At 39.6% G+C, this 22663-nt stretch overlaps 1 protein-coding gene and 4 long non-coding RNA genes across 6 annotated transcripts; 4 read left to right on the top strand and 1 right to left on the bottom strand.

The window, feature by feature from the left end:
* Window positions 1–4722: 4722 nt before the first annotated feature.
* Window positions 4723–6324, top strand: LOC119903172. Its single transcript, XR_005444421.1, has 5 exons — window positions 4723–5393; window positions 5510–5604; window positions 5723–5922; window positions 6040–6158; window positions 6272–6324. It is a non-coding gene; the product is annotated as an uncharacterized LOC119903172 (long non-coding RNA).
* A 119-nt stretch (window positions 6325–6443) lies between these two features.
* On the top strand, window positions 6444–8546 carry LOC119903171. 2 transcript variants are annotated; one of them, XR_005444420.1, is made up of 4 exons: window positions 6444–6503; window positions 6621–6723; window positions 7787–8110; window positions 8332–8546. It is a non-coding gene; the product is annotated as an uncharacterized LOC119903171 (long non-coding RNA). The 2 variants fall into 2 exon arrangements; XR_005444419.1 differs by lacking the exons at window positions 6444–6503; window positions 6621–6723 and adding exons at window positions 7277–7397; window positions 7511–7615.
* Window positions 8547–12178: 3632 nt separating this feature from the next.
* On the bottom strand, window positions 12179–14154 carry LOC119903173. Its single transcript, XR_005444422.1, has 2 exons — window positions 13946–14154; window positions 12179–12345 (listed from the first exon to the last, which is right to left on the bottom strand). It is a non-coding gene; the product is annotated as an uncharacterized LOC119903173 (long non-coding RNA).
* Window positions 14155–17169: 3015 nt separating this feature from the next.
* On the top strand, window positions 17170–20421 carry LOC119903170. The gene is made up of 3 exons (XM_038719431.1): window positions 17170–17414; window positions 18803–20212; window positions 20328–20421. The coding sequence occupies exons 1-2, from the start codon at window positions 17339–17341 to the stop codon at window positions 19414–19416; spliced, it is 690 nt and encodes a 229-aa protein (XP_038575359.1). The 5' UTR covers window positions 17170–17338; the 3' UTR covers window positions 19417–20212; window positions 20328–20421.
* Window positions 20422–21976: 1555 nt separating this feature from the next.
* Window positions 21977–22560, top strand: LOC119903174. The gene is made up of 3 exons (XR_005444423.1): window positions 21977–22007; window positions 22123–22217; window positions 22542–22560. It is a non-coding gene; the product is annotated as an uncharacterized LOC119903174 (long non-coding RNA).
* Window positions 22561–22663: the final 103 nt, after the last annotated feature.

The following is a 22663-nucleotide window of genomic DNA, read 5'->3' as shown; positions in this document are numbered from 1 at the left end:
AAGAAGATTTCAAGCACAAGAATCAGGGATGTGGGGATAAATTTTGCTATTGGAGAGCTGATACTAGCAGATACTTTATACAGTATTTTGTAAGTAAATGTAAGTATACTTTAAACTGACATAACAAGGGGATATAAGACTGTGACACAGGAACTCTCCCCCAAGATTAGGTATAAAAACCTGTCCATTATTTTGACTTCATATGCTTTATATGCTTCAGTTGTAATCCATCGCACATTAGCTCAAGATTTGTGTCCGGCTGTGGAATTGGGATTCAGTTATATAGACCAATAGTTGTATAGTGTCTCTCTGTGTTTTGTGTGTGTATGTGGTGCTGTTGTCTCTCTCCTTGCTTCCTGCTGATCACTCACAGCTGCTACTCATCAAGACCATCAGTGGCAGCATATAAAACCCTGTAAAGTTTTACCTAATAAAGTGGTCACGGGTTGTACAGCACCACTTATACACAATTACATTTCCACCAACACATCTCAAATTACATCCTGTAACAATAAACATATACAAAAATCACCCTTTTCTGGGTTGTTTGTCTGCAGTTGGCATTTTTTAATGCCTCCCTCTAGTGTTGAAAGTCAGTAGATCCAGAATTGTGTCATTTCTGTGGTGGAAAGTAACTACATCCATCAAGTACTTTACTAACTTGGACTTGAGTATTTCAGTTTTATATTACTTTACATTTTTACTTTAAAACATTTTAGATGCAAATATGGTTTATTGTAACTTCCATTTATCTGATAGCAGTATAGGTTGTTATAGGTTTAACAGCCCAACTTAAATTGAGAAGTTGCTCAAAAACTGGATTTGTCTTGACCTTCTTCAGTAATGATATCATATGATATACACAATAATATAACAAAATGAAAGGGCACATTCTGCATAATCAGTACTTTTACTTTAATACTTCAATACTTTTGTGAGGTAAATCTAAATACAGAACTTTCACTTGTAATGGAGTATTTATGTCTTCTTTTCATTTTCATTGGATAATAGTATTTTATTTTCTTGTTTTTTCACAATAAAAAGTCAAAGGACCCGTTTGATTTTATTGAGGTGTGCACTGAAGTGTTGGAGGAAGTGTAACTGTGTAGGCCTCAGTCAAGATGGACTCTGTTTCCCAAATGTCAGACTGTTTGCATTGTTGTGTGAAGAAACTTTCATACTATCATCTGGTTACTGCTGTTTCATTCACCCCATGCAAATTCAAAAAATGCAGCCTTGTGCTGTATAAGACAAATAAACAACTTGTACCTTGTAAAATAATTACATTTTATTGAAATAAATAGCCTACAAAGAGAGCATATCAAGAGAAATATCAAATTCAAAGTAGCTTTTTGGCATGAATGTACAGCAACAATATTGCCAAAGCTACATATAAATGACATAAGGACAATTAATTTCATACATTTCATGAAATAAGGATATAAACAGTAAAAGTTGTGTTTGTGCGTTATACAAAAGATAATAATAATATAATAAAAATATATAAAATAAAAAATTCCGTAAAAAAAATTAAAGATAAAAGTAAAGAAATAAATCAGTAAGCGTGTGTGTGTGTAAAAAAAATGAAAATATTTTAAGAAATAAAATAAATAAGTAAATGACACAGTAACGTGTGTGTGTTATTAAAATAATGTATTAAAAAAATTCAAATAAAATAAATATGAAACCGTAAACGTGTGTGAGTGTATATTAGGCAAAAACAAAAATGAATTAATTAGTAACAAAAAAATAAGTATCAAATGTGAGATTCAAAAACACAAAATATCAAACCATCCAAATAATAATAATGTGAAAATTAGTACAATTATTTATGGGTTTCCACTGGTTGTCCTCAGTTCATGGCATGAGGAGATATTTTGCAGCAAATATTTGACATTTTGGGCATTTCTCCCAGTAATAGGGGATTTCTGTGTGTCTGATAGAAATTCGAATTCGGGTGATATTTGGGAAAAATACCCCTACATAGGCTGTAGGCTGTGTGTGATCAATGTCAGAAAGTGACTAAATGTCCATCACACAGTCTCACAGCCCAAGACGACATCTGCCATTCTTTCATGTCTTTCAAGGTATTCACTCGTTTGCTGACTTACAACAAAGAAATGATCAAATGTTTGGCATTTGTAATGTCTGAAACGGTTCATCATTAGCCTATCAAACAGTTGGCAATTATTTTTCGGACTATAGTCTACAAGACAGTTAATGACTATTAAATAACCGTCAAATCATGAATTCAAAATAAATTATTTATTGTAATACAGCAGTGAATTTTCGGTGGTCGTCATGGTGATGAGGACTGACGCGTTGCGCGGGCCCTATAAAGGCGGAGGTCAAAGTTCGAACTTCTTTCTGCACCTGAACGCTGACAGGAGCTGCTGACCTTTGACAAGTGAAACTCTTCACCTGTGGAAAAAGTGCTAACTTGAAAGGTGACAGACATTAAAGAAAAGATCTCTGCTGAACATCTGGAAGTGAGAAAGCAGCTGTTGCAGTGAGGAAAAAAATGGTCTCCAGTGGTTTCTGCCGTGAGGAACAACTGCTGACTTTAGGCATCGTCCGTTTGCTGGATGACCGCTATGGTAAAACACATTAGACCACATCTATATCATGATTAAACACAACAAAATATACTACGTTAATCATAAATTAATACAATATTTATCAATATAAATATAAGTTCTGTAATGTTGTTTGAAAATATTTGGCCAGAACAGCATTAAAATAGCCTACTAAACCTACATTAAACTTGTTATCTCGGCATTACAATAATTAATTAACACGATGGATTTTACTGAGAGAGCACGAGGCAGATGAAACAATTTATAGTGATTTATAAACTTGCTAATTATTTTTAGGGGTTGTCCAGGTTAATTTAAAGACAAAGATCGCGACCGCGCCATTTTTTAAAAAGCGCTAAAAGTTGTGTATGTTGCAGGCGCCATGGAAACGACATCAAATATTACAACTATCACAGGCAGACGTCTGACGCCAGTGTGGTCAACCTGTTTTTGTTTATGATTCTGAGTCGGCATGTAAACACTGCAGATGCAGGTGTCCAGGGATGTTTGGTCCATAAGTTTATGGAAAAGTTAGCCTACAACCTTCAAGGAGTTTTTATTTTTACCAACTCATTGAATAATAATACTCAGCTTTCCTTGTGCTCACTACGATCAAATATCATCTTTGGCACTTTGAGTCTTTGTAGTAATATACACACCTGTCCTGGAAAACCTGGAAAACATTTGACCAATTTTCCAGTAATGAAAACACATGCAAAAGAGAACAAACAGTAAAATAATGTCCTGGGAAATCTTGTTTTGTCCTGGAAAACTATTTTAACATTATGTTGCAGCAGCATTCGACTCTGGATTTTTTTTCTTAAGTCAAGAAACAAGTAGACTAACTTTTCTGGAAAAGTTTATTGTGGGAAAGATTTAAATCTCTACGCAGCACACCAGTCAACATGTGTGTTTTTAAATATGCTCGAGAAAATTTAAGCTGCTTACACTTTGATTAAATGAAGCTAACATAGTTTTCACTCACAGTGAAAGTTGCATTTTCATCTTTTCTGATTTTAATTTCATTAAATACAAGAATAGAAATGAAACAGACACCATATTTTACATGTTATTGTAAGAGAGACAGACTTCAGTCCATGTGAAGAACTGAAATTGCATTTCATTCAAATGTAACTTCCACCAAGTGTCATGATCTAACAGCAGGACCTTTGAAAAACTTTTTAATATTTAAAAGATGTTAGTTGGATCCAAAGTTGTTTAATGTTGTGTTGTACAGTCTTCACATTATTCATGCTGAGCTTGAACAACATAAATAATCATAGTCTTTATGATCTTCTGTGTAAAACGATGTGAACTTTAAGTCATAAATGCTATTTTGACTTCTTAATCTGGGCTTCAATTAGTCATCCTGACTAACGTGAGTGATGTTTTTCTTTTCTTTCCATTCAGCTGCTCTGCCTCGGCCAGGACGCGTTCTTCAGATGATCGTGACCAACCTGAGGAACCGTCCTCTGAGCAGCACAAGTGTCGCCTCCATGAGGGAGTCCATCCTGAGCATGTACCACCACCTCATCACAGGCTCCAAGGACTTCCCTTTGATTCCATTCAAGGGGTCCTTACGGACACGTCAGACGGCCACACCCTTCGTCCCCGTGGACCAGGAGGAGAGGAGAACACCACACCCTCTTTAACGGACGAACCAGCTGGTATTTTGGTTCCCACTGCAGGCTTGAGCTCTTCAGCTCCTAATATACTGACTGCAGCTCATCCTGAGAGGACGGAGCTGGGGGCCCTGAGGGCCGACCCCAGGAACTGTGTCCGACGGATGGAGTTTGATGGCGAGACTGTGACCAGAGTCATCTCCACTGGGTCCCGCTTTGAAGGCACCGAGGTGACCAACCGCTGGAGAGTGAGTGACTACAGCGGAGACGGTCGCATTCTCATGTCCGTCCTCTGCCAGTTCACCAGAGAGTCCACGTATTGTGCACGGACTCTGAGGAAGAAGAGGAAGGGCACTGAGGAAGAGAGCAGCACTCGACCAAAGAAACGCCTGAGAGTGTGACTGACTTTTTATCGTCTTGCTGGCAGGGTGGCATGAAAGACCTTTAGTTTTTACTCCTCAGGGCTGGCCTTTGCTTTTGGCAGGGCTTGTCAGGCCCCTGGTAGCGTCTTGCACCGGGCCCCTGCACCATATGAAACATGTGGTTGTCTGAGGGGTAAATATTGTATATATGTATATAGTTTGTTCATCATGGATGTAGCACACAGGCTCAGTGTTTTCAGTGCGTCTTGCACTGGTGCGTCTTGCACCTTTCTTTATTTCTTAGAGCTGGCCTGTGTGTCTGACGTGGTGAAACTACGGGGAACTCGGGGAGTTCACAGGTTGCCACTTGCCACGCTTGCAAGACACAAGTCTGCCCTGCAGCCGGGGACAGCAAAAGGACTTTAGATGAATTTCTTCCGAGTCTTCCGTTATGGATGAATGTGTTTTCTTGAGCGAGAAACACGTCCAGCTTTATTGTTGCCGACTCATCAACAGTTCAGATCAAGCTGCAGATTGCAGTGAGTGAGGAAAGAGACATTACAGCTGCAGGGACAGAGTCAAACCTACAACACTACTGACCCACCAATGACAGGCAGGACGAGCAGCAAGAACAGACTGACAGAAGAGGGAGAGGACAGAAACAGCTTGATCGAAAGAAGGAAGATATTAATTCCACCTGCACTTCTCTCCAAACCAACTGCAGCAACCAGCTGTGGACAAAGTAATAAACACAGAGCTGTTTGTGAAGGATGGAAACAAAAGAAGAAGACGAAAGGAGTGGAGACTCGCTGTGAACTCGCTCATTTAAAAAGGTAAATAAACATTTATTTATTATCAGAATTCCTACATTTATCAATAGATCTACTGTGTCCCTCATTGCTGAAGTTATTAACTGTTATTCTTCTTATCTGCCATTTGTCTTTTACAGAGAGGAGAGGAAACAAGGACGACACTAGTCCAGACCAAGATCCGACAAGAGAAGAGAGGAGACAGCATGAACTGTGAACTCGCTCATTTTAAAAGGTAAATGCACATTTATTTTATTTTATCAGAATTCCTACTGTGATCAATAGTTCTCCTCCTTCAGCCTTATTGCTGAACTTATTAACTGTTATTCTTTTTTCTGCCATTTGTATTTTAGAGAGAGGAGAGGAAACGAGGACGAAGTCCAGACCAAGTCTAGACCAAGAGCCGACAAGAGAAGAGAGGAGACAGCCTGAACTGTGAACTCCATCCATCCATCGTCAACCGCTTATCCTGTGTACAGGGTCGTGGGGGCTGGAGCCAATCCCAGCTGACATCGGTGGCCAGTCCATCGCAGGAACTCGCTCATTTAAAAAGGTAAATACACATTTATTTATTTTATCAGAATTCCTACTGTGATCAATAGTTCTCCTCCTTCAGCCTTATTGCTGAACTTATTAACTGTTATTCTTTTTTCTGCCATTTGTATTTTAGAGAGAGGAGAGGAAACGAGGACGAAGCAAGTCCAGACTGAGTCCAGACCAAGTCTAGACCAAGATCAGACAATGAGAAGAAAGGAGACAGCCTGAACTGTGAACTCGCTCACTGAAAAGGTAAATACACATTTATTTGATTTTATCAAGTTAGCATTAATAATATGCAACTTCCAGTTAGACTAGTGGTTTACCTCAGTTGAAGTCTCTTATCTGCCATTTGTCTTTTACAGAGAGGAGAGGAGACGAGGACAACACTAGTCCAGACTGAGTCCAGACCAAGATCGACAAGAGAAGAGAGGAGACAGCCTGAACTGTGAACTCCATCCATCCATCCATCGTCAACCGCTTATCCTGTGTACAGGGTCGCGGGGGCTGGAGCCAATCCCAGCTGACATCGGGCGAAAGGCGGGCACACCCTGAACAGGTCGCCAGTCCATCGCAGGAACTCGCTCATTTTAAAAGGTAAATGCACATTTATTTGATTTTATCAGAATTCCTACTGTGATCATTAGTTCTCCTCCTTCAGCCTTATTGCTGAAGTTATTAACTGTTATTCTTTTTCTGCCATTTGTATTTTAGAGAGAGGAGAGGAAACGAGGACGAAGTCCAGACCAAGTCTAGACCAAGATCCGACAAGAGAAGAGAGGAGACAGCCTGAACTGTGAACTCGCTCACTGAAAAGGTAAATAAACATTTATTTATTATCAGAATTCCTACATTTATCAATAGATCTACTGTGTCCCTCATTGCTGAAGTTATTAACTGTTATTCTTTTTTCTGCCATTTGTCTTTTACAGAGAGGAGAGGAAACAAGGACGACACTAGTCCAGACCAAGATCCGACAAGAGAAGAGAGGAGACAGCATGAACTGTGAACTCGCTAATTTTAAAAGGTAAATGCACATTTATTTTATTTTATCAGAATTCCTACTGTGATCAATAGTTCTCCTCCTTCAGCCTTATTGCTGAAGTTATTAACTGTTATTCTTTTTTCTGCCATTTGTATTTTAGAGAGAGGAGAGGAAACGAGGACGAAGTCCAGACCAAGTCTAGACCAAGTCTAGACCAAGATCCGACAAGAGAAGAGAGGAGACAGCCTGAACTGTGAACTCATTCACTGAAAAGGTAAATAAACATTTATTTATTATCAGAATTCCTACATTTATCAATAGATCTACTGTGTCCCTTATTGCTGAACTTATTAACTGTTATTCTTTTTTCTGCCATTTGTATTTTAGAGAGAGGAGAGGAAACGAGGACGAAGCAAGTCCAGACTGAGTCCAGACCAAGTCTAGACCAAGATCAGACAATGAGAAGAAAGGAGACAGCCTGAACTGTGAACTCGCTCACTGAAAAGGTACATACACATTTATTTGATTTTATCAAGTTAGCATTAATAATATGCAACTTCCAGTTGGACTAGTGGTTTACCTCAGTTGAAGTCTCTTATCTGCCATTTGTCTTTTACAGAGAGGAGAGGAGACGAGGACAACACTAGTCCAGATTGAGTCCAGACCAAGTTCCGACAAGAGAAAAGAGGAGACAGCCTGAACTGTGAACTCACTCACTGAAAAGGTAAATAAACATTTATTTGATGTTATTATCAGAATTCCTGCTGTGATCAATAGTTTGTTTTTGCTTGTGTAGGGCTACGCAGTCAAGTTAGTGTTAATGAATATGCAACTTCCAGTTAGACTAGTGGTTTACCTCAGTTGAAGTCTCTTATCTGCCATTTGTCTTTTACAGAGAGGAGAGGAGACGAGGACAACACTAGTCCAGACTGAGTCCAGACCAAGATCGACAAGAGAAGAGAGGAGACAGCCTGAACTGTGAACTCGCTCATTTTAAAGGGAAAATGCACATTTATTTGATGTTATCAGAATTCCTACTATGATCAATAGTTCTCCTCCTTCAGCCTTTTTGCTAAAGTTATTAACTGTTATTCTTTTTTCTGCATTTGTCTTTCACTGAGAGGAGAGGAAACGAGGACGACACTACTCCAGACTGAGTCCAGAGTGAGTCCAGACCAAGACCAGACGACATGAGACAAGGAGACCGCATAAATGAAAAGTATGTATTCATTCTTCTTCATTATAATAGTTGAAGTTATTAAGTGTTATTCCCTCTTATCTGCCCTCGTAATCTTTCCTCTCATCCTCCTTTCTAATAAATGTGCATTTATTTTATGTTCTCTTGATGTTTTCAGAATGAACACCAATACTTCATGTGTTCACCTTGTTGCTGAAGTCATTAAGTTTTATTCCCTCTTGTCTGTTTTTATGTAACTCAAGGGAGGACGAGCGAGACGTCTCCTCATCTGCAGCAGCATCACAGACAGTTTATTGTCTCGAACATCTTCCTGTCTGTCATCAAGAAGACCAAAATCAACACTGAATTTATTCTTCTGACATGTGGCTGTGTAGTCCCATGATGAACATCATTAATGTTTGTGTTCAACCTGCTTTTTGTCCTTAATAAATAAAACATATTCACTGGACAAGGTAAAGTGTGTGAATAGTACTTTAAGGGTCTTAATGAGGGATTTAGTGTCAAATGAATTAAAAATAGCACATCTGAGTGATGAAGTTGGTTTAAACAGTAAAGTCAGCATGAAAATCGTCGTGTTCTCCCACAGGTTACATCAATATAAATGATCAAAGGGCTGTGATAACTTACATTGTACTATTTTCTCAGTCAGTTCAAGGTTAATGATTTTTCTCAACATCAGGTCAAACACATAAATGAAGAACTGAATACTTGTATCATTCTTCTAAACATTTAAATAGTTTTTACCTCTATGAATAATATGACAAGAAATCAGACGTCAAGAGCTGTACAGAAATGGGCATGTGTTTACTTTATTTTACTGATGGTCATGTATTTTTAAACCTGCAGAACTGTGCTTGGTTTGAAAGGTTAGGTTATGGCGTAAAGGACAGGTTCTCTAGGTAGTCATTGGTCTGGATTTACCTTGGCATTATACACTGCAAATCATATTCAGCGAATAACGTCTGATAGGCCTATATTTTGAATCCTTCCTATATTTCTGTCTTCAAAAATAAGAAAAACCTGCAGTTGTGGGATGAAAAACCCTCAGACCTAATAGGCCCTCACTTTTGGATGTAACTGTAACTTAGACTTAGATGAATTGTGGTCCTTTGAAAATACATTGAATACAAAAATAAAAAATGTAGGTGAACGAAAATGTTGACATTTATTTAGCATTTATGTTATTTACTTGTTTCAGTGGAGCCTCCCGGCGTTATACGAAAGTCCCTAAAAAGACCTTAAAAGACTAAAATACACATTTAAGATAAATATAAAATTAGTAAAATACAATAAAATAAAAGGGATAAAATAAAGTCAAATAAGATCGGGAAAGGCTCTCCTATAAAAGTATGTTTTAAGAAGGGACTTAAAAGAGTTCACTGACTCAGCCGACCTGATTTCCTCGGGCAGGCTCTTCCAGAGCCTCGGGGCCCTGACAGCAAACGCTCTGTCCCCTTTAGTTTTCAGTCGAGACTCTGGAACAGACAGCAGACCTCTGCCCGAGGATCTCAAGGTACGTGCTGGTGTGTATGGGACTAAAAGTTCAGAAATATAACAAGGCGAGAGGCCATGAAGAGCTTTAAAAGTAATCAATAGAATTTTAAAGTCAATTCTAAAACATACTGGGAGCCAGTGTAATGAAGCTAAAATAGGAGTAATGTGGTCATATTTCTTTGTTCTGGTTAAAAGCCTGGCAGCTGAGTTCTGGACAGTCTGGAATCGATCAGTAGATTTTTGGGTTAAACAGGTGAAAAGGCTGTTGCAATAATCCAGGCGTGATGAGATGAAGGCGTGTAAAATGGTCTCGGTGTCCTTAAAAGTTAACATAGATCGAATTTTTGCTATATTTCTAAGTTGATAAAAACATGATTGAACAAGCTTTGTGGTGTGCTGCTCGAAATTTAAATTACTATCAAACCAAACACCAAGGTTCTTTGCCACAGGCTTAATGTGATTTACTAGGGAACCAGCAGATGGCAGTATTTGATTTGCCATCTGCTGGGACCAGATGACCAGGATTTCAGTTTTGTCTGAGTTCAGCTGGAGGAAATTATTTGACATCCATTTTTTAACTTCACAAAGGCAGTTGTTAAGTGAACTCAGCACTCCAGGGTCTGTGGATCAGACGGGCAAGTATATTTGTGTGTCATCAGCATAAATATGAAAAGAAATGCCATGTTTATGGATAATATCCAAGGGAAAGTAGATACAAGGAAAACAAAATGGGTCCTAAGACCGACCCCTGAGGCACACCATATTTAACTGGACAGAACGAGGAGACATAGTTGTTTACAGACACGCAAAACTTCCTATTTGACAGGTAGGATGAAAACCATTCTAGGGCCGTACCAGAGATCCCCACCCAGTGCCTCAGTCTGTCTAACATGATGTTGTGATCAATGGTGTCAAAAGCAGCGCTAAGGTCCAGGAGTACTAGGACTGAGCACATGCCTTCATCAGCAGACATTAAAAGGTCATTGGTGACTTTAAGCAGGGCAGTCTCAGTGCTGTGATACTTCCTAAAACCAGACTGAAACTTTTCAAATAATTTGTTATTTTCCAGTACAGTGAGCAGCTGTTTAGACACAATTCTTTCTAGAATCTTTGCAATAAAAGGCAGTTTAGAAATTGGTCTAAATGTGGGAGGGAGGGATCTAAACCAGGTTTCTTTAAAAGTGGGTTCACGCAAGCCGTTTTAAAATAATCAGGGACACAACCAGTAGATAGGGAGCTGTTGAAAACAGAGATCAAATGGGGCCCAACAGAATCTATTACTTTCAGTAAAAACTTTGTAGGTATTACATCAAGTGGGCTGGAGGACACTCTCATTTGTGATACTGTTTTTAAAAGCTCAGACAAGTTGATGGGATAAAACTGGTTAAAACTCTCTTGTTGCTGGTGAGGAACCTCTGAGTAAGAGGCCGCGGGGGTAATAGAGGCTCTGATTGACACCACCTTATTGGTAAAATAAGATAAAAACAATTCACAGTCATCATTACTTCCAGCTGAGGCACAAGGAGGGGTTGGGTTTACCAGCTGATCCACAGTCTTAAACAGAAACCTGGGGTTGTGTTTATCTGTAGTAATGAGTTCAGAAAAATAGTGTGTTCTCGCATCCTTAACCAAGTTATTGTAGTTAATTAATAAATCCTTCAGACTGAGGTAATGGACTTGGAGACTGGATTTTTTCCATCTGCTCTCTGCTTTCCTGCATTCCCTTTTTAGGCTGCGAATGCTGTCATTTATCCAGGGTTGCTTACTAGCTTTAGATGTAGGTCTGACCTTTAGAGGAGCAGTAATATTTAGTGACGACAAACAGATATGATTGAAGTGATCGACCAGATTGTTGGTGTTGGAATCAGACAGGTGTTGGCTTTGGCTCTGAAAGAATGTGCAAAACTTTGAAACACTTTGTTCATTAAAGAAGCGAGAACACACAGAGCTTGGTGAGGCGGCATGAGTAACATCGCAGCTAAAAACAATACATCTGTGGTCAGATATGGTCATGTCCACTAATTCCACAGAGGAAATGCTGACACCCAGGGTAAAAACCAAGTCCAGTTTATGACCATGGTTATGTGTTTGCCCTTTGACATGTTGTTTGAAGTTAAAAGAAGTGGCCGTATTTAAAAAGTCAGTTGCATTAACATTGGTGGGGTCATCAACATGAATATTAAAATCGCCACAAAGAACAATTCTGTCATAATTTAAAACCAGAGTAGATAAAAATTCAGGAAGTTCTGATAAAAATCCTCCAGGCGGTTTTGGGGGCTGATAAATTATAACAAATATGATAGGTTGCAGCCCTCCAAGTTTAAGATTGAGAACTTCAAAGGAGTTAAATTCATCACAGCGTACTTGATGACATTTAACATTTTTCCTATACACGCTCACTAGCCCACCACCACGACCACTGACCCTCGGTTGACTAAAACAATCATATTGAGATTACTGGTCTATGCGTGATGATGACAGGAATAGAAGTCTTTGGAATACCTGGAACCACAATATGTCTCTGCAGTCATGGGTTGTTTAATTAGGAGTATAAATACAGAAACACAAATAGAGATTATAATTATAGAAATATCATTTCACAGTTTTAATAGCTTTATTGTTTTGCGATGAGGTAATCATTCCAAGATATAACTTTTAATTTCTGGACTCCCTCATGGAGGCGACACTTGTGCTGCTCAGAGGACGGTTCCTCAGGTTGGTCATGATCATCTGAAGAACGCGTCCTGGCCGAGGCAGAGAAGCTGAATGGAAAGAAAATTAAAACATCACTCACGTTAGTCAGGATGACTAATTAAAGCCCAGATAAAGAAGTCAAAATTGCATTTATGACTTAAAGTTCACATCGTTTTACACAGAAGATCAGAAAGACTCACAGCAGGACTTACTGTGAAAAACCTTATTTATTAAAAACGTTTTCAAAAGTCCTGAGTTTTGGCCAACCGGCGGTGCCCGTGGCGTGGAATATCAATGATTCGCCATGAAACAGGAATTTGTTACGTCTCTAACATGTTAGCGCAGTAATGCTAGCTAGCTTTTGTCAAGTTTGACAAGAGCCCTGAACACATTTACAAGCTCATATTCACTCATGGTCATAGCGCCACCTATTGGCGATAGGGAGCGTTATGATGAACCACATTTTTTAGGTTGGCCATCTCTACTTCAAAACTCAGAAAGAAAAGTAACACATTGATAGTGTTATGTTGCAAAGCTTCTGAGTTTTCCTACAACGGTGTGGCAGCAATGTACCATTCTGCGCCATGAAACAGGAAGTTGTTATAACTTTGCTGCACATGCTCAAATCAGTAGCAAACTTTATGTGATTGATAATGGCATTACTTTTATTGCTGATATGTGTAATGGTTGATTTTATATTAAATTTTTATGTGAAAAAAATGAATGGGTTTCAGGGGGAGCAGAGACTCAATTTTCTTCCAACCTACTCAACTTTAAGAGCTAAATGCTCCGGCATATGTGCAGCTACAGACTGCATTTGAGCTTTAAGCTGCAGAAAAGATGTTGATCTTTCAAAGTTGCATTTAGTGTTTGCTAAAAATATGTTTAGTTTAGGTCTCTGTTCACTATTACAATCATTAAAACGCAGAACAGTAGGGCGATATAACATTAAATTCAGTAGGGCAATGTTGCATACGAGTCAATGGCGCGCAGCCGTGAAAGTGTCGGACCTTGGCCAGCTGCGTATTCGAGGTGTGGCTGGGCAAAGGGTCAATTGTAAGTCACAGTCGTGTCTCATTGACTCCTGTTGTAAATGCAAGCTGAGTTCTCCCCTCTGTTACAAACTCTTCAATCATCCTTCCTGTTTGTGTGGACACATGACGTATATTTTTATCTCAGCTACTCAAGCTAAACTAACTAAAAACACCAAAACGATAGCTGAAAAGCTTTTTTTAAGCAAATGCATGTTTCTACCAACAAATGATCAAATTGCGACTTCCTCAGTTGTCTGTATAGCTTTGGGTTGGTTAGGTGTGTTTTGTGTTTGTTTCTGTTTATTCCCTGCCCTTGTGTTTGCTCTTCGCTGTAGTATGTGTTACTTTGGTCATTTGTTTATTAGTCAGGTTTACTTATGAGGTCATTAGTGTTTTCTAATCTTGTTTCACAGTTTCTATGTTCTTTACATCTGTAGGTTTTTTCAACAAGTCACTTATGTTGTCTGTGTTATGTTTCATTTTGTGACATTGTTCCTTGAGTGTTTCAGTTAGCTTTACTTTCTTGTTTTAGTTTGTAGTTTGTCTGCCCTAGTGTCTCTTGTCTTGTTTTACTTCCTGCCTGGCCTTGATTGTCTTAGTGGTTTCACCTGTGTGTAATTAGTTTCTCACTCACCTGTGTATTTTAGTGGTTGTCTGTCTTTCACTCGTTGGCAGTTCGTTTCAGATGTTTCCTTTGGATGTATCTGTGGATTTTGTTGTTTTTGTATCTCCAGCGTTTCTCGTGCCATTGTGGATTTATACTTTTGTTGGACCTTTGGATTTGAGTGCTTAGTACTTTTGGACTGCTGACACATAACCACCTGTAAAGTGCAATTTATACTTCTGTGTCAAATCGATGGCGTAGGCTACGGGGCTACGCAGAGGCTAGGCAGAGGCTACGCCGTCGCCTGACGTGCACCTCAAAAATGTAACTACGGACCGTAAGATCTGTGATTGGTCGGCTGGGTAGCCTCGCAATGCCTCCGAGCCGACCGGAAGTACCCCATGCTTTGAAGTAACATTTACTAGCGGCCAAAACGGCACAGTAAATCAATATATTTGACCATCGCAACCCGAGCAAAATGACTCGTTTCGCTATCAAAACACCACCCACACGTTTACAATTTTACCCACATTTATGTTACCGTTATTATTTATGAAACCGGAAGTTAGCCTGCTCGGTCGGCAAAAGTCAACGCGTAGACCCTACGCAGGAGTATAAATGGGCCTTAAGTTTCTATATTTTTTGCAATAAACCTCACCAATGCTTCCGTCTCAGTGTCTGCATTTGGGTCCTAACTTCTGTTCACTGGGGTTCAGCCAGGAGGCTGAACGTAACAAATGAGGTTAGAGTGTTGGTTTCCCAACCAGGTCTTTTTAATCAGACCCAGGTTTGAATCCTACGTCCAGCAGGAGTGATAATTGCTTTCAACTTGCTTTCACCTGTGTGGTGTTCAGTTCCCACTGACTTGCAGTGGTCGTTTTTAAATTTGTATTTTGTTAGTCTTTCTAAATGCAATCAATGTTTGGTACCAGTTATAACTTAAAATAGTTGATCGCTCTATATATTTTATTTGACAACAGTGGACTGGACCTCAAATAAAATATATTTACAAGCTAAACAGTGGTGTGCCAGCGATGTTTGGTCGTTGAGGACCCCCTGTTGGTGCTTTGAAGGGAAAAAGGAAGGAATGAAGGTAGGAATCAAGGAGGGAATGAAAGAATCAAGGAAAGAATAAAGGCAAGAAGAAAGGTAGGAATCAAGGAAAGATGCAATTAAGGAGGGAATGAAGGAATCAGGGAAGGAAGGAATCAAGGAGGGAATGAAGGAATCAAGGAAGGAATTTATTTATTCCTTCTTTCCATTCTTTTAATCAAGGAATCAAGGAGGGAATGAAGGAAGGAAGGAGTGAAGGAATCAAGGAAAGAATAAAGGCAAGAAGAAAGGTAGGAATCAAGGAAGGATGCAATTAAGGAGGGAATGAAGGAATCAGGGAAGGAAGGAATCAAGGAATCAAGGAGGGAATGAAGGAATCAAGGAAGGAATTTATTTATTCCTTCTTTCCATTCTTTTAATCAAGGAATCAAGGAGGGAATGAAGGAAGGAAGGAGTGAAGGAATCAAGGAAAGAATAAAGGCAAGAAGAAAGGTAGGAATCAAGGAAGGATGCAATTAAGGAGGGAATGAAGGAATCAGGGAAGGAAGGATTCAAGGAATCAAGGAAGGAGTGAAAGAATCAAGGAAAGATTTTTTTCATTCTTTCCTTCCTTCCTCCAAGATTAAGTATAAAAACCTGCACTACAAGTCCCTTATTGTTTGATTTTATATTGTGCTTCAGTTGTAATCCATCGCACATTAGCTCAAGATCCGGCTGTGGAAATTGGGATTCAGTCTTTGTCTATAGTATGTCTCTCTGTGTTTTGTGTGTGTATGCTGTTGTCTCTCTCCTGGCTTCCTGCTGATCACTCACAGCTGCTACTCATCAAGACCATCAGTGGCAGCATATAAAACCCTGTACAGTTGTACCTAATAAAGTGGTCACGGGTTGTACAGCACCACTTATACACAATTACATTTCCACCAACACATCTCAAATTACATCCTGGAAAAATAAACATATACAAAAATCACCCTTTTCTGGGTTGTTTGTCTGCAGTTGGCATTTTTTAATGCCTCCCTCTAGTGTTGAAAGTCAACAGATCCAGAATTGTGTCATTTCTGTGGTGGAAAATAACTACATCCATCAAGTACTCAAAAACTGGATTTGTCTTCAGCAATGATATGATATACACAATAATATAACAAAATGAAAGGGCACATTCTGCATAATCAGTACTTTTACTTTAATACTTCAATACATTTGTTTGAGGTAAAATCCAAATACAGAACTTTCACTTGTAATGGAGTATTTCTATGTCTTCTTTATCATTTTCATTGGATAGTAGTATTTTATTGTATTGTTTTTTCACAATAAAAACTCCGTGATTAAAGCTGATATGTTTATTTTAGCAAGATGTTTATTGAGGTGTGCACTGAAGTGTTGGTGGAAGTGTAACTGTGTAGGCCTCAGTCAAGATGGAATCTGTTTCCCAAATGTCAGACTGTTGCATTGTTGTATTGTGAAGATGAAACTTTCATACTATCATCTGGTTACTGCTGTTTACATTCACCCCATGCAAATTCAAAAAATGCAGCCTTGTGCTGTATAATGACAAATAAACAACCTTGTACCTTGTAAAATAATTACATTTTATTGAAATAAATAGCCTACAAAGAGAGCAGAAATATCAAATTCAAAGTAGCTTTATTGGCATGAATGTACAGCAACAATATTGCCAAAGCTACATATAAATGACATAAGGACAATTAATTTCATACATTTCATGAAGTTGTGTTTGTGCGTTAATACAAAAGAAAATAATAATAATGTGTGTCTGATAGAAATTCGAATTCGGGTGATATTTGGGAAAAATATACCCCTAACATAGGCTGTAGGCTGTGTGCCTGATCAATGTCAGAAAGTGACTAAATGTCCATCACACAGTCTCACAGCCCAAGACGACATCTGCCAATTCTTTCATGTCTTTCAAGGTATTCACTCGTTTGCTGACTTACAACAAAGAAAATGATCAAATGTTTGGCATTTGTAATGTCTGAAACGGTTCATCATTAGCCTATCAAAACAGTTGGCAATTATTTTTCGGACTATAGTCTACAAGACAGTTAATGACTATTAAAGAACCGTCAAATCATGAATTCAAAATAAATTATTTATTGTAATACAGCAGTGAATTTGTGGTCGTCATGGTGATGAGGACTGACGCGTTGCGCGGGCCCTATAAAGGCGGAGGTCAAAGTTCGAACTTCTTTCTGCACCTGAACGCTGACAGGAGCTGCTGACCTTTGACAAGTGAAACTCTTCACCTGTGGAAAAAGTGCTAACTTGTTGAAAGGTGACAGACATTAAAGAAAAGATCTCTGCTGAACATCTGGAAGTGAGAAAGCAGCTGTTGCAGTGAGGAAAAAAATGGTCTCCAGTGGTTTCTGCCGTGAGGAACAACTGCTGACTTTAGGCATCGTCCGTTTGCTGGATGACCGCTATGGTAAAACACATTAGACCACATCTATATCATGATTAAACACAACAAAATATACTACGTTAAATCATAAATTAATACAATATTTATCAATATAAATATAAGTTCTGTAATGTTGTTTGAAAATATTTGGCCAGAACAGCATTAAAATAGCCTACTAAACCTACATTAAACTTGTTATCTCGGCATTACAATAATTAATTAACACGATGGATTTTACTGAGAGAGCACGAGGCAGATGAAACAATTTATAGTGATTTATAAAACTTGCTAATTATTTTTAGGGGGTTGTCCAGGTTAATTTAAAGACAAAGATCGCGACCGCGCCATTTTTTAAAAAGCGCTAAAAGTTGTGTATGTTGCAGGCGCCATGGAAACGACATCAAATATTACAACTAGTCACAGGCAGACGTCTGACGTCAGTGTGGTCAACCTGTTGTTTGTTTATGATTCTGAGTCGGCATGTAAACACTGCAGATGCAGGTGTCCAGGGATGTTTGGTCCATAAGTTTATGGAAAAGTTAGCCTACAACCTTCAAGGAGTTTTTATTTTTACCAACTCATTGAATAATAAATACTCAGCTTTCCTTGTGCTCACTACATGATCAAAATATCATCTTTGGCACTTTGACGTCTTTGTAGTAATACACACCTGTCCTGGAAAACCTGGAAAACATTTGACCAATTTTCCAGTAATGAAAAACACATGCAAAAGAGAACAAACAGTAAAATAATGTCCTGGGAAATCTTGTTTTGTCCTGGAAAACTATTTTAACATTATGTTGCAGCAGCATTCGACTCTGGATTTTTTTCTTAAGTCAAGAAACAAGTAGACTAACTTTTCTGGAAAAGTTTATTGTGGGAAAGATTTAAATCTCTACGCAGCACACCAGTCAACATGTGTGTTTTTAAATATGCTCGAGAAAATTTAAGCTGCTTACACTTTGATTAAATGAAGCTAACAAATAGTTTTCACTCACAGTGAAAGTTGCATTTTCATCTTTTCTGATTTTAATTTCATTAAATACAAGAATAGAAATGAAACAGACACCATATTTTACATGTTATTGTAAGAGAGACAGACTTCAGTCCATGTGAAGAACTGAAATTGTATTTCATTCAAATGTAACTTCCACCAAGTGTCATGATCTAACAGCAGGACCTTTGAAAAACTTTTTAATATTTAAAAGATGTTAGTTGGATCCAAAGTTGTTTAATGTTGTGTTGTACAGTCTTCACATTATTCATGCTGAGCTTGAACAACATAAATAATCATAGTCTTTATGATCTTCTGTGTAAAACGATGTGAACTTTAAGTCATAAATGCTATTTTGACTTCTTAATCTGGGCTTCCTGACTAACGTGAGTGATGTTTTTCTTTTCTTTCCATTCAGCTGCTCTGCCTCGGCCAGGACGCGTTCTTCAGATGATCGTGACCAACCTGAGGAACCGTCCTCTGAGCAGCACAAGTGTCGCCTCCATGAGGGAGTCCATCCTGAGCATGTACCACCACCTCATCACAGGCTCCAAGGACTTCCCTTTGATTCCATTCAAGGGGTCCTTACGGACACGTCAGACGGCCACACCCTTCGTCCCCGTGGACCAGGAGGAGAGGGAGAACACCACACCCTCTTTAACGGACGAACCAGCTGGTATTTTGGTTCCCACTGCAGGCTTGAGCTCTTCAGCTCCTAATATACTGACTGCAGCTCATCCTGAGAGGACGGAGCTGGGGGCCCTGAGGGCCGACCCCAGGAACTGTGTCCGACGGATGGAGTTTGATGGCGAGACTGTGACCAGAGTCATCTCCACTGGGTCCCGCTTTGAAGGCACCGAGGTGACCAACCGCTGGAGAGTGAGTGACTACAGCGGAGACGGTCGCATTCTCATGTCCGTCCTCTGCCAGTTCACCAGAGAGTCCACGTATTGTGCACGGACTCTGAGGAAGAAGAGGAAGGGCACTGAGGAAGAGAGCAGCACTCGACCAAAGAAACGCCTGAGAGTGTGACTGACTTTTTATCGTCTTGCTGGCAGGGTGGCATGAAAGACCTTTAGTTTTTACTCCTCAGGGCTGGCCTTTGCTTTTGGCAGGGCTTGTCAGGCCCCTGGTAGCGTCTTGCACCGGGGCCCCTGCACCATATGAAACATGTGGTTGTCTGAGGGGTAAATATTGTATATATGTATATAGTTTGTTCATCATGGATGTAGCACACAGGCTCAGTGTTTTCAGTGCGTCTTGCACTGGTGCGTCTTGCACCTTTCTTTATTTCTTAGAGCTGGCCTGTGTGTCTGACGTGGTGAAACTACGGGGAACTCGGGGAGTTCACAGGTTGCCACTTGCCACGCTTGCAAGACACAAGTCTGCCCTGCAGTCGGGGACAGCAAAAGGACTTTAGATGAATTTCTTCCGAGTCTTCCGTTATGGATGAATGTGTTTTCTTGAGCGAGAAACACGTCCAGCTTTATTGTTGCCGACTCATCAACAGTTCAGATCAAGCTGCAGATTGCAGTGAGTGAGGAAAGAGACATTACAGCTGCAGGGACAGAGTCAAACCTACAACACTACTGATCCACCAATGACAGGCAGGACGAGCAGCAAGAACAGACTGACAGAAGAGGGAGAGGACAGAAACAGCTTGATCGAAAGAAGGAAGATATTAATTCCACCTGCACTTCTCTCCAAACCAACTGCAGCAACCAGCTGTGGACAAAGTAATAAACACAGAGCTGTTTGTGAAGGATGGAAACAAAAAGAAGAAGACGAAAGGAGTGGAGACTCGCTGTGAACTCGCTCATTTAAAAAGGTAAATAAACATTTATTTATTATCAGAATTCCTACATTTATCAATAGATCTACTGTGTCCCTCATTGCTGAAGTTATTAACTGTTATTCTCTTATCTGCCATTTGTCTTTTACAGAGAGGAGAGGAAACAAGGACGACACTAGTCCAGACCAAGATCCGACAAGAGAAGAGAGGAGACAGCATGAACTGTGAACTCGCTCATTTTAAAAGGTAAATACACATTTATTTTATTTTATCAGAATTCCTACTGTGATCAATAGTTCTCCTCCTTCAGCCTTATTGCTGAAGTTATTAACTGTTATTCTTTTTTCTGCCATTTGTATTTTAGAGAGAGGAGAGGAAACGAGGACGAAGTCCAGACCAAGTCTAGACCAAGAGCCGACAAGAGAAGAGAGGAGACAGCCTGAACTGTGAACTCCATCCATCCATCGTCAACCGCTTATCCTGTGTACAGGGTCGGGGGGCTGGAGCCAATCCCAGCTGACATCGGTGGCCAGTCCATCGCAGGAACTCGCTCATTTAAAAAGGTAAATACACATTTATTTTATTTTATCAGAATTCCTACTGTGATCAATAGTTCTCCTCCTTCAGCCTTATTGCTGAAGTTATTAACTCTTGTTCTTTTTCTGCCATTTAACTTTTAGAGAGGAGAGGAAACGAGGACGAAGCAAGTCCAGACTGAGTCCAGACCAAGTCTAGACCAAGATCAGACAATGAGAAGAAAGGAGACAGCCTGAACTGTGAACTCGCTCACTGAAAAGGTAAATACACATTTATTTGATGTTATTATCAGAATTCCTGCTGTGATCAATAGTTCGTTTTGCTTGTGTAGGGCTCCGCAGTCAAGTTAGCATTAATAATATGCAACTTCCAGTTAATGGTTTACCTCAGTTGAAGTCTCTTATCTGCCATTTGACTTATAGAGAGAGAAGAGGAACAAGGACAACACTAGTCCAGATCAGGTCCAGACCAAGATCCGACAAGAGAAGAGAGGAGACAGCCTGAACTGTGAACTCGCTCACTGAAAAGGTAAATACACATTTATTTGATTTTATCAAGTTAGCATTAATAATATGCAACTTCCAGTTAGACTAGTGGTTTACCTCAGTTGAAGTCTCTTATCTGCCATTTGTCTTTACAGAGAGGAGAGGAGACGAGGACAACACTAGTCCAGACTGAGTCCAGACCAGATCCGACAAGAGAAAAGAGGAGACAGCCTGAACTGTGAACTCACTCACTGAAAAGGTAAATAAACATTTTTATTATCAGAATTCCTACATTTATCAATAGATCTACTGTTTCCCTCATTGGAAGTTATTAACTGTTATTCTTTTTTTCTCATTTGTCTTTTACAGAGAGGAGAGGAAACAAGGACGACACTAGTCCAGATCAAGTCAAGACCAAGAGCCGAAGAGAAGAGAGGAGACAGCCTGAACTGTGAACTCCATCCATCCATCGTCAACCGCTTATCCTGTGTACGGGTCGCGGGGGCTGGAGCCAATCCAGCTGACATCGGGCGAAAGGCGGGCACACCCTGAACAGGTTGCCAGTCCATCGCAGGAACTCGCTAATTTTAAAAGGTAAATGCATTTATTTGATTTTATCAGAATTCCTACTGTGATCATTAGTTCTCCTCCTTCAGCCTTATTGCTGAAGTTATTAACTGTTATTCTTTTTCTGCCATTTGTATTTTAGAGAGGAGAGGAAACGAGGACGAAGTCCAGACCAAGTCTAGACCAAGAGCCGACAAGAGAAGAGAGGAGCAGCCTGAACTGTAAACTCGCTCACTGAAAAGGTAAATAAACATTTATTTATTATCAGAATTCCTACATTATCAATAGATCTACTGTGTCCCTCATTGCTGAAGTTATTAACTGTTATTCTTCTTATCTGCCATTTGTCTTTTACAGAGAGGAGAGGAAACAAGGACGACACTAGTCCAGACCAAGATCCGACAAGAGAAGAGAGGAGACAGCATGAACTGTGAACTCGCTCATTTTAAAAGGTAAATGCACATTTATTTTATTTTATCAGAATTCCTACTGTGATCAATAGTTCCTCCTTCAGCCTTATTGCTGAAGTTATTAACTGTTATTCTTCTTATCTGCCATTTGTCTTTACAGAGAGGAGGGAAACAAGGACGACACTAGTCCAGACCAAGATCCGACAAGAGAAGAGAGGAGACAGATGAACTGTGAACTCGCTCATTTAAAGGTAAATGCACATTTATTTGATTTATCAGAATTCCTACTGTGATCAATAGTTCTCCTCCTTCAGCCTTATTGCTGAAGTTATTAACTGTTATTCTTTTCTGCCATTTGTATTTTAGAGAGAGGAGAGGAAACGAGACGAAGTCCAGACCAAGTCTAGACCAAGTCTAGACCAAGATCCGACAAGAGAAGAGAGGAGACAGCCTGAACTGTGAACTCATTCACTGAAAAGGTAAATAAC

This window comes from Micropterus salmoides, unplaced genomic scaffold (assembly GCF_014851395.1).
Source record: "Micropterus salmoides isolate LMB-PRFRI ecotype aquatic unplaced genomic scaffold, ASM1485139v1 Ms_hic_scaffold_140, whole genome shotgun sequence".
NCBI classification, from domain to species: Eukaryota; Metazoa; Chordata; class Actinopteri; order Centrarchiformes; family Centrarchidae; genus Micropterus; species Micropterus salmoides.
Note: the sequence above shows the minus strand (reverse complement) of the source record. Positions and strands in the feature narration are given on the sequence as shown.